We start from the raw sequence: 12,501 nt of genomic DNA on the forward strand, positions 1-12,501 counted from the left end.
TAAATATATAACAAATAAATTTGATAAGTTTTTAATTCTATTTTTAGATTTTTTATGCGATTCTAGATGTTTATTTGGATGTTTAAAAATAAAATTTTAAAAAATTAGTTAATTTCAATTGGTATAATATTCTCGATCCTTCTTATCTCAAATATTTTCTATTTTCCTTTTTTTTATCATGGAATATTAATCTTTTTTATGTTTATAAAAAAAAAACATTTTTAAATTTCAATATCTTTTTTGAGTGTCAAGTGTTACTATAGTCAATGTTGGTTGTGTGTTAGGCGGCTAGGGTTTTGGAGTTTTTGACTTTCTTATGCCAACAAAAAGGCTTAAACCTTGCACTTGGCCTCCTTCTCCTCCTCCTTCATTCTATAATTCGTGATCAATCCCTCAAAAGATTCAAACTTCGATCACCCTTCTCCTTTCTCTTTTATCGTTTCAATCTCTGTCTTCCCAATTCCTTCGTTTTGATCCTTCAATCTTTTTCTCCCTCTCAGTATTTAGCCTTAAACCCTCAATTTCCTTTCTTTTCTTTTTCTTTTTTATTGGTACTTAATTATTTGATTTGATTATATATATTGTATCAGAAATTCAGAATCAGCATCATTCTCTGGACTTCGGCAAAGCCGTTGAATCGGTTCATATAACTCCGATTGCATGTTTTGAATTCTTGATCTGACTTGTTCAGCAAGAACGCTTTTTTTTTTTTTTTTTTGTCTTCTTCAAAGAAGAAAAGAAAAATCGAAATTTGATAGAACAGTATCAAAATCTGTTCCGTGATAATTGAAATTATGAATTTCCCTGATAATATACAAACATTCACGATGTCACCGACGAGATTCGCATCAACGGATGCCATTGATGTGAGGCTTCGTCAAGTTCCAATGAACAATGAATCATTGGACCTGCATTCGCATTTGGACCAAACCCCTTTGGCCAAGAGGCCAAGAACTTCAATGGAGAACCTCAATGATTCGCCAAGGACGATGAACACGGCAAACCCTGCAGGGAACAAAGGAACGAGCCACATTTTCTACAAAACCAGAATCTGCGCAAAGTTCCGGCTCGGAACCTGTAGGAACGGCGAGAACTGCAACTTTGCGCACGGCGCCGACGATGTGAGGCAGCCACCACCTAACTGGCAAGAAATTGTTGGATTGAGAGGCAATGACGAAAGGTCTTCAGGGAATTGGGATGATGATCACAAGATCATCCATAAGATGAAGCTATGCAAGAAGTTTTACAATGGTGAGGAGTGTCCTTATGGTGAGAGGTGCAGTTTCCTTCATGAGGATCCTGGAAAGTTCCGGGAGGATTCGAATTCTGCGAGATATAGAGATAGGGAGAGCTCAGTAATAAGCATAGGGACTACTAATGGTTCACCGCCAAAGGGATATGGTGGTGGTGATGGTGGTGGCTCTAGGTGTAATAGTTCAGAAGGTTGTGGTAATAATAGGGCTGTGAACAATGGTAATGGTGGTGTGGCTGGGTTGAATGTTTCAAGGGGTTCTTCCAAGGGTACTTATTGGAAGACTAAGCTTTGTATCAAGTGGGAGACTACAGGGCACTGTCCTTTTGGTGGGGACTGTCACTTTGCCCATGGACAAGCAGGTACATGCTTATACTTATGCATAATCCTTTTAAAAACATATTTTTGTTATTCTTGGATTTGGTTATGTATGCTAGAGTTGGTGCTGTTATAATTTTGTTGTGTTTGATTATATGGATTCTGGTTTATGTGGGTGCTGTGTAAAAAGGTAGATGCTTATTCACATTGCATAGAGATGTTGAATTCTATGTTTTGAATGTGTCAGTTTGGTTATTAAGATGTTGTCAGCAATGAATGGATGACTTAAATATGGCGTAGAAGCCACTATCATCTCCCTCACTGTCATGATCAAACTAAAGCAAGCGTAATTGGAGATAGGATCCTCGCCTAATTGAGAGCCTCTGTATTTTAAGTTTTTAACTATGTCATGTAGTTGAACCCTTACTTTTTGTTCATGATTCTGACTAACTAGTTTGATGCCTGGCTGAGATCACCGGGATGTACTTTCCTTAGCATATGAAAACTTATACATTATTAGTGTTGCAATTTCTCATCTGGCTACAATGTATTGTTTGTCTTGAAAACCAGAGTTGCAAGCTCCTGGTGGACGCGCTGAAGCAGAAGTTGTTGGAGCTATTTCAGCTTCAACAAAGTCTGCCGTTCCAAATTTACCAAATGTTGTATCATCAGTTCATGCCAATGAAGTGCACCCCAGCAACACGGCAAGTGTACCTCCGGCGAATGAAGACGGGCAGGGTAACAAATCTCTGCTCAAGTGGAAAGGATTTAAGAAGATCAATCGGATTTACGGTGATTGGCTCGATGATTTTCCACTTGTGCACAACTTGCCAAGTAGAGTGGAGACCTGAGTTTGACTTTGTGCTGTTTGAATATAGCCAATTGTTGGACTAGGATACTGAAAACCATGGTCACTGATTGTTGGTGATCAATTCATAGTTTTTTTTTTTTTTTTTTTTATTATTCTTAATATTTCTTTGTGTCTGGTAAAATTGTTACAGTTTGCAGTTTTCTTGTTAGAGATGTCCAATTGTAAGTACATCTCAGGGATCTTGATGGAAACAAATCTTTTAGGACCTTTTTGTGGGTTTGAGGTTTAGGTATTCAGCAATTGTCAAATTCTGAACCCACATCCAGGCCATAAATTTTGATTCAAGTGTTAAAACTATATACTGTAGTTTGTTTCTATTCTTATATTAAATGTTATATTAAATGTGATTATCTGTTATTTTGATTGTTTTTGCTAGTTCTTCCACCCTGAAATTCCAAGCAATGGAATCACAAATTCCCTTCATAGAATGCAGAGACTTGAAGAGATTTAAAAAAAAATGATTTTTTTTTTTAATCTAAAAAATGATTTTTGTCCGTGAATAGTGATCACCCCTACCTGTAATGTCTTTGGTTTTCACCTTTTGGATGGTGAAAACTCAGGTGCAGATAGTTTCAGGTGAAGTTGAGAGCGATTAGAAAACAATTATTTAACAACTCTCAACTAGGGGTGTACAAGGCCCGGTCCGACCCGAAGATCTGGCCCGGGCCTAAAGGAATTTGGGGTTTGTTGGCCCGGACCTGAAGTGGCCTGGCACTAACTCGGGAAAAAAATATGAAGCCAAGAGAAGGTATGAAACTGGGACCGGACCATAGCTCGGGTCACCCGGCCCGGTTGGGGGGAGGGGGGGAGGAATCAGTTTCTATTTTCTAATTTCCTAAGGGGTCTAGGGCACTCAGATCAGATGCATTCACGCCTTCACTCTTCCATGCCTCACTCCCCCTCTTCCACGCACCCTGACCCTGCCACAGTGTCACCCTCAGACTCAGAGCTCAGTCCCCTCAGCCCTTCCCCTCCGCTGCTAGCCTTTCCGTTGCAGCCCATCGCCACACTCTTTCGGTCTTTTATATATTTTGTAATTTGTATTTTGTAGGTTTTACTAATGCATCCATATCACAAGGAACAAGTTGACAACATTAATAGCAATTGATGGATGATGACTATTCTTCTGTGGTCAATGTTGTGTTATAAAGACTATGAGTTAAAGTTCTATGTTTAGGAAGAACAAGACTTTAGTGTAATGTTTTGTGTTATTTGTATGTGACTTAACTATTTAGTGTTATGAGATAATATTAGTATTGATTGTGGTTATGTTTTAATTTTAGATAATGGTTGGTTCTTGTTATAATTTTTTAAGTGAATTTTACTATGTGAATTGTGAAATAATGGTTGGAGATTAGGTGATTTTTACATGTTAAAGACCTGGTTTTCATCCGGCCGGAAGGTGCATAGGTTTCATCGGGTGTAGGGTCGGGTTAGTGTCTAAAAATTAGGTCCGGTCTATATTTCGGGTCGGGTCTGGGTTAGGCCAAACCCGGTGTGGCCCGGCCCATGTACACCCCTACTCTCAACTATCAATTTCACAGAGTAAATCCTCATAGGCCATAGTGGTCCCTGAGATTCACGCAATTACCCAATGTGATCTTTGAGATTCCATTTTCACTATTGTAGTCTCACAAATACAGTTTCGGGCATCATAGTGGTCCTTCTGAGTATCTTTCCGACGATGAATAAGCTATCACAGCATTAACGTGGCATCACTTTGCCACGTTGGATCTTCTTCTTCCCTTCCGCTCTTCCTTCCCTTCCACACCAAAGCCCCATGGAAGCAGCTCTTCCTCCCCTTCCGTACCAAAGCTTCTTCTTCTTCCTCCTTCCAACACCAAAGCCCCACGATAGCAGCTTCCACAACTTCTTCTTCCTTCCCTTCCGCACCAAAGCTCCACGGCAGCAGCCTCCACAACTCATGCTTCTTCTTTTTCATCCTTCCCTTCTACCTATACAAACCCTGCTCCTCATCGGCCTTCCCCATCGCCCATGCACATTGCTCTCCTCTTGCCACGTCAACCACCTCTACTGGCACCATCCATGATCGTTTTTTCTCTGGCACGTTCCTCTAAAATGCCTTCCTGAATCTGGACACGCCATTCTTCTTCTTCCTCACGTACACCCTTCCCAGCGGAGCCAAGAACGAAACTCCAGCAGTGGTGACATCGCCAGAACTAAGCGGCCCGAAGAAGGAAAGACCAAATTGGGTTTAGCGTGGCAAAGTGATGCCATGTCAGCGCTACGATAGCTAACTCATCGTCGGAAAGATGCTCAGGGGCCACTATGGTGTCTAGAGCTCTATCTGGAGGACTATAATAGTAAAATTGGGATATCAAAGATCACATTGGGTAATCGCGTATTTACTCCAACTTCATTTGAAATTAACTGCACTTGAGTTTTCACTTTCCACCATTCAAAAAACCGAAGGCATTACAGGTAGAGGTGATCACTATTGACCGGCAACTATTGATCTTATCATAATTGGTTTGGACTTTTTACTACTATTTTTATCCATAAATGTTCAGAACATTGATAAATGATAAATCTATCCACAAAAAAATAAAATTAATTTTATATCCATAAAAGATTAATTTTTACTGATAAAATTATCTAAACTTTAAAAAATTATTTAGAATTTCTAAACTGTCCTCCTTACTTATCTTAACCCATCTCTAACCCTTACCATCACCTCCCAAATTTCCAACTCTTTACCACTATCACCCAAATTCATCATCATCCAAATCTCATCCTTAACTACCACCACTGTTATAGCTGCCATCGGCTATCACCACCATCACCATTGTCGCCGACATCACTCATCAGTACACCTCCACCACCACCAATAACTCACAGTTCGAAAATTCCTAAAACCAACATTTCTCTTTCTCTCTCTAAATCTATCATCAGTATTACCAGAAATTTAGCTCCTCAAAATCCTTCATGAGTATTATCTCCAGATTTCAAAACTAAAAAATTTTCTAAAACCCCACTTGAAAAATCAAAGCAGAGAGAGATGAAAAAAAAAGCAGTAACATTCAAATGGTGGACATGGTAGTGGCTCGTCTCACTCCTAACAGCAGCTCCTCCCCTATGTGTTTCCTCCTTTCCACTGCATAGTGTCCTCTTTTTGTGTCTCAACTGTGACAATAGTAGCTCCTTCCATCGTCTCCATTTTTACTCCTCACCATCGCGTCTTCTCTCTTTCTCTCTTTCTCTCTTTCAGATCTTTCAACAATGACAGCGGCGGCTGTGGTTCCCCTCAGTCATCGCGCTCTTCTCTTTTCTCTATCTCAAATTATTTTTCTCTCTCATTATTTCTGTTTCGTCGTCTTCTTCCACGACGAGCTTTTGGTAACAGTTGTTGTCGTGAGCAAAGAAAACTAGGTAGGGTGTAGTATCAAAGTGTTTACGGAACTGTTAGAGAGGAGGTTTGTAATTTGCTCCTGGATGAGACAAAGGAGATTTGTTATTTATTCCCAAATGAGAAAGAGAATAGATTCGTTGGCAGTGATTGGAGGAAAATGAAATAGTATAATAGTAGTGGTAAAGAGAATGAGGTGGCAATAGTAGTAGCATGGTAATGGTAATGGTGGTGGTAATAGTGGTAGTTGAGGACAAGTGGTAATAAAAAAGGATTTAAGTGGCAGTGAAATTTGAAATTGAGATGGTGATATTGTGGGTTAAAATTTGAATTTGAGATTAGGTTAAATTAAAAAATAATTTTAAAATTTTAAATAATTTTTTAAAATTTAAATAATTTTATTAATAAAAATTCATCTTTTATCGTTATAAAAACAATTTCGTTTTTTATTAGAACACTTTTACCTTCCTCTACTTCTTCCTTTGAGAGATAACCTTTTCATTTTATGGCAATATTATTCATGTTCTCTCACCAAAGAAAAAAAGAGTGTAATAGTTATGTAAACGTAAAAAAGATGTACTTAGGTAGCGTTTGGTGGAGAGATAGAGACGAAAAGACTGAGACTGAGAGACAGAGACTAAGAGATAGAGATTGAAATAAATTTCAGTATTCTGTTTGGTGCAAAATGGGAGACAGAAATTGAAACAAGAATGAAACTCTAATTTAATTTGCACAAAGGGTAAAATTAGAATTAATTAATTGAAATGAAGGTATTTTAGGTATAAAATGTTATTAAAGTTTCAGTCTCCATCTCTAAAAATTTTAGTCCCCTGTGTCCTCACTTTTTGGAGGTACTGAAATACTGAAATTTTAGTACCAGTCTCTAAACTAACAAACATGATACTGAGTCTCAATCTCTCCGTCTCTGTCTCAGTACCTCAAAACAAACGCTACCTTAGAGTTTGTTTGGGAAGTTTTAAAAGTTATTTTTTTTTAAGTTTTTGACTTATAAAGAGTAGTAGTATTAATGTTTAATGCAATTTTCAAAATCAAATTGTAACTTTCTAAGAAACTATTTAAATGCTTATGGAGAAGTTAAAAAAATAACTTCTCTCATAGTAAAAAAATTTTTATAATTTTTTTTAAATAAATACTTTTAAAATTAAAAAACAAAAAATAAAATAATTTATGTATAAACTATTTTTAATATAAATATTTATTATTTAAACTATTTTTTTAAAAAAATTTAATTAAACTGTTTATTTAAATTGAACTTTAATCCAACCTAATTTATAAGTAATCAATTAATTTAAATTTTTTTTATTCAAGTTAATCCACTTGAGTGTTCAGTGTTTTACCCGAAATTTAACGAAGAATTGGTTTCCACAAAGGAAAATTATTTGGTGAGGACAGCAAAAATAAGCATGTGATACTGACATTATGTGTCAAGCTTGGATTGTAACACGTGTAAGATGCATTGATTGTAGGGTAATTATGAGTTCCAGTTTTCGTTTCTGGTAAATAAAATTAATGATATTAATTCATGATTAGGTGTTGATGTATAGAGCATATTTAGGCCAACTAGAGGGACCTAGATAGTGAGCCTAACAGGTGGGCTAAAGTGAAACGGGTGTTTTTTCAGATTGTATTGTTTGTTTGCAAGTATATGAACTTCAGTAGAAGTTATTATTTGGAATAAAGGAGAGAAAAGATAGTCGAAAAATAAAATTTGTTTTGGCTGGGCAACATTTTCTATTGTATAAGTTATGGTAGGAACAAAAATATGGAGAGGGGGAACAAAAGAAGGAAAAATGAATATCAAAATTTTAAGTTTGAAAAATAATTGAAAAAAATAAATAATAAATTTTATCTTTTTAATCCTATAAAATTAATATTTGTCATTTTTTTATGTTACTAATATGTATTTGTTTCTTCTTATAATTAATTCTTTATTCTTATTTTACTCACATCTGACTTGATGCCAATGCTTATTTATTTGTTCTTACTCTAATTTCTTGATATTTTATCACTAGTTTCATACAGTTAACTTAAATCAGGTCAACAACTTAAATAATAATAAAGTAAAAGATAAATAGGTCCCTGACCTTTTTTCACGCGGACATTTTTGTCCCTGACCATTGAAAAATACTTTTAAGTCCCTATTGTCTTTAAAAGTTGGACGGATAAGTTCCTCTGTCCAAATGCCTCTATCAGACCCAACGGAAAAGTTTGACATGGCTCTCGTAATACTTGTCACGCGTACGCGTCGCCTGGCAGACTTCCCTCTCATGCGTACGCATGTGTCACGCGTACGCGTCACCATGAATTCAGCAAATCCTCATTTCTTAATGAATTCTCCACTTTGCATGCTTTTTTTTTCATTTCTTTCAAGCCATTCTTGCCTTTAAAACTTTAAATTACTTAAAGAAACATATCAAGGCATCGAATGGGAGAAAAGTAAATTAAATTTAGCCCTAACCCCATTACAACTCTTGAAAAGACCTCTTGATATGTGTATTCATGCATTGAATATATGTTGATTGGTAGAAGAAGAGCAAGCCTTAGAAAGCAAGATTAGTAGAGAATTAAGAGAATCGACCCTCAAACACTAGAAAGATTAGAGTGCAAACACTTCTGGTGAGGGTTCGATGCTCAATCCCTTGTTCCTTGCTTTCACGAGCTTTCTTCTTGCAAGTATATTTATACTTCATTTTGAGATTTGAATTAGTGGAATTCATAAATCATCATATTATCTTAGCCCTACTTGTTCATATATGTTCTTGGAGATTGATTCATTTTTAACCAAGTAGGCAGACGCATTTTGCATATTAGTTGATGAACCACAAAATTTTAGTATGAGGACATGCTAATATTTAAGTGTGAAAAAGTTGATGAACCACAATTTTATGGTTTATATTGTATTGAATTTGGTAAATTTTATCAACTTTTTTCACATTTATTCACTAAAATAGCATGGTTTTGTGAATTTCTCTTAAGTGTGCTTAATGATTGAAAACATGCTTTCTGGGCTATTAAATTGCTAAATTTAATTTATTTTTCTCCCATTCGATGCCTTGATATGTTTGTTTGAGTGATTTAAAGTTTTGAAGGCAAGAATGACTTGAAAGAAATGGAAGAAAAGCATACAAAGTGAAGAATTTATGAAGAAATGAGGATTTGTTGAATTCATGGCAACGCGTACGCATGAGAGGAAAGTCTGCCAGGCGACGCATATGTGTGGGTCACGCGTACGCGTGACAAGCACTACGGGAGCCATGTCAGACTTTTCTGTTGGGTCTGACGGAGGCATTTGGACGGAGGGACTGATTCGTCCAACTTTTAAGGACGTCAGGAATTTAAAAGTATTTTTCAATGGTTAGGGACTGATTTGTCCTTTACTCATAATAATATTATCTTTGGAATTAATACTAATATTCTTTTTTTTTTGTAGCATGTATTAATTAATTTATATTGTATAACAGTAATTTTAACATAATGATTAAGTATGATAAATAGTAAAAATAATTTTAATTTGTGGCAATTTAAAACAGAAAGAGTGAGTTTTTTAAGAAAATGTGTGAAACTTGTATTTAATTTATCATATATAACATGTTATAATATTTATATTGTTTATTATATACAACCGATGAGGTACTGTCAATAAATAATATTCAATATGATTGTGAAAAAAAAAATTAATATTAATATTCATATACTTTGTATATAAATTTATGACATAAATAATTTTTATGATGATATAATTTGATTATATATTTACACCAAATAAATAAATTTAAATTTAAGAATTTAAAAATTTAATTTCTTAATTAATGATATCTTACTTAACATATTTTGGAGCATTTCTAATTTTTTTGGCCGAACTCATTAAACATAATTATCTTAATGTTTATTTGTATGCCATTAATAAATTTATTCTATGACAGTAATAATGTTTAACGTTGGCTTTAAATTTTTTTTATTACTATTAATTTATTATTGTGATTTGATTTTTTTATTACTGTACACCTTAACTTGCACAAACAAATATAAATGATGTTTTTCTTTTTTTTTTCTCCTAATTGAACTATACTACCTTTTGGCTCTTTATTTTTTTAAAGTTCTCTTACCCTTTTCTTTTAAATTTAATATGAAAATTCATATTATACCAACAAGAAAAATTAATATGTTTTTTTTTTGAAAGACAGAAAAACTCAACACATTCAGTAGAGCGTACAACAAGAGAAATCAATATCTTTAATAATGATAAACCAACAAGAGAAACTCATATTAAACTCCAGCATTTTGTCTCATTCACCAGCCTTGTAACACCCTACCACACGGAATTTTATGCTTAAGTCATAAAGTTAAAGTGACAAGGTATTACAACCTCTAAAAGTAAAAGTATATATATAATAATAGTAGTTGAAAGGAATTTATACCGAGGAGCTTGTGAAGAAAAGTTTAAAACAAAAGTCGTAATGCTTACGTAAACGGAAAACTTGCGTACAAAGAAAACTAAGGTTCATAAATCTAAATATATAGAAAGTAAGATAAGAGAGTCAATGATACAAAATAACAAGCTCCTAACTCGGCCTGCGAAGCTAAGGCTGGCCGGAGAAATAATTACATACATATATACATATCTCAAAATCCAAAAATACATAGCTAAAACCCTAATTTTCCATAAATCCTCTAGGAGGAGAAAATAAACAAGTACATAAGAGGAGAATCTATATATACATATATCAAAAGACTAAAAAAACCCCAAAATAAACCACTTCGCTTCAGAAGCTCCAGACGCCTAGTGAGGTGCCTCTCGACCTGCATTTGAAAAACAACAACACAGTATGGAATGAGAACCAGAGGTTCTTGATAATGAGGAATTGTTGTGTCGGTCTATAATTTTTCCTATAGAAATAAGAACTTCGTTGTAAGCATAGTTCCAAACCAACAAACAATTCTCACATAAAAAATTTGAGTTGTCACATGTACAAACCCCAATAAAAGTTAACCGAAGTATTTAAACCTTAGGTCGTCTCATAAGGAATTACAATGAAGTGAATGATTATTGGCTATGAAGGAATACGGGGGGTTTGATTTGATAAGAGGACAAGAAAATAAATGGTAAGAAAAGTAAAGAAAACAATTAAAGAAAGCAAGTAATAAAGAGAGACATTCATGGCAAGGATTGAGAATATAGGTTTTCTATCCTAGTCACTAATCATAACAATAATTAACAAGAATTTATCCTATTTCATTATCTCCAACAATGGAAGAAGGTATAATGTTATCTTCACATTGAGAGAAAGTCAAATAAGACTAGCTAATCTCAATCCAAAAGTCCTAATCAACTCACTAATTGAATTAGAAAGAGATTAGAGTCAATGAAAACAATACTAGCTAACAACTCTAGATCACTAACATAAGTTGGGTCTTAATGACTCAAGATTGCCTAGTTCCTCTTTCCAAGCCAAGAATGCTCAAAAATCTACTTTAACAACTAACCAAACATTTTGTCAAACACTTGGAAAGCATAAAGAGAAAGCATAATAAATTGCAAGGAAGAATAAAATCTACCAACTATCAATTGCAAGGAAACAATAATACCAACTCAAATCAACAATAAAAGAACATCAAACATGAAATTGCATTAAAAGAGATCCAAATCCAACATGAGTTCATTAACATAAAAGAGGCATAAAGAGGGAAATTAACACTACAAACTAAGAGAATTGAGATGTAAAAACAGAAAATTGTAAAGGAAACAAGATGAAAATAAGAATTAAACCCTAGATCTAAGATGCAAAATACCCTAGGAACCCTAATTCTAGAGAGAAGAGGGATCTTCTCTTTCTAGAAACTAAACTACATGATGCTAAGCTACAACTAATTGCTCCCCCCTTTTGTCCAAGCTTGAATTCTGCATGAAATATCCTCAAAAACGAGTTGGATTTGGGCCTGGACAGCTCAGAAATCGCCTCCAGCGATTTCACTTTAAGTGAGTCACGTGTCAAGCGTCACGCGTACGCGTGGACGACGCGCGCGCGTCGCTGGCAAAACCTCTTACTCACGCGTACGCGTGGGTGACGCGTGCGCGTGGCTTGCAAATCTTCAATTCACGCGTACGCGTGGCCCTCAATTCTCTAAATACTCATTTTTTCATGAATTCTCCATTTTGCATGCTTTTCTCTTCACTTCTTCCATCCAATACTTGCCTTATGAACCTGAAATCACTCAACAAACACATCAAGGTATCGAATGGAATTAAAGTGAATTAAAATCACCAATTTAAGGACTTAAAAAGCATGTTTTTACACTAAAGCACAAATTAAGGGAGAATTACAAAAATCATGCTATTTCATTGAATAAAATGTAGAAAAAATGTGATAAAATCTCCCAAATTAAGCACAAGATAAATCACGAAATTGGGGTTTATCAGTTCTCAGCATAGTAAAGGTGCCACGCATATAAGATATAAAGTCTTGGGATGCCAGAGGCAATCCTAGTACGCCGACACTCAGATATAAAACTTAAGGAACTAAAAACAGAAATCATAAATCAAGGTGGTCTTTTTAGGGATTTCTAACTTAAACAAGTCTTAATCCTAACTAAGTCCCTAACTTCTCTACCTTTCCTCCGTTTCTCTAGCTCCGGTAAATTTACATAGACAAACAAGCAAAACAAGGCAAACAC

At 35.0% G+C, this 12,501-nt stretch overlaps 1 protein-coding gene across 1 annotated transcript; it reads left to right on the forward strand.

The window, feature by feature from the left end:
• The first annotated feature begins 253 nt into the window (after positions 1-253).
• Positions 254-2,798, forward strand: LOC112784702 (zinc finger CCCH domain-containing protein 39). The gene is made up of 2 exons (XM_025827999.3): positions 254-1,614; positions 2,141-2,798. Exons 1-2 carry the CDS (start codon positions 795-797, stop codon positions 2,419-2,421), a joined length of 1,101 nt encoding a protein of 366 aa, XP_025683784.1. The 5' UTR covers positions 254-794; the 3' UTR covers positions 2,422-2,798.
• The last annotated feature ends 9,703 nt before the right edge of the window (positions 2,799-12,501 follow it).

Source organism: Arachis hypogaea, chromosome 20 (assembly GCF_003086295.3).
Source record: "Arachis hypogaea cultivar Tifrunner chromosome 20, arahy.Tifrunner.gnm2.J5K5, whole genome shotgun sequence".
NCBI lineage: Eukaryota > Viridiplantae > Streptophyta > Magnoliopsida > Fabales > Fabaceae > Arachis > Arachis hypogaea.

What these genes read in the sequence shown, in the direction of transcription:
- LOC112784702 (XM_025827999.3), top strand. Translation starts at nt 795, where the DNA reads ATGAATTTCCCTGATAATATACAAACATTCACGATGTCACCGACGAGA. An exon ending in CTTTGCCCATGGACAAGCAG is followed by an intron (nt 1,615 to 2,140) that starts GTACATGCTTAT and finishes CTTGAAAACCAG; the next exon opens with AGTTGCAAGCTCCTGGTGGA.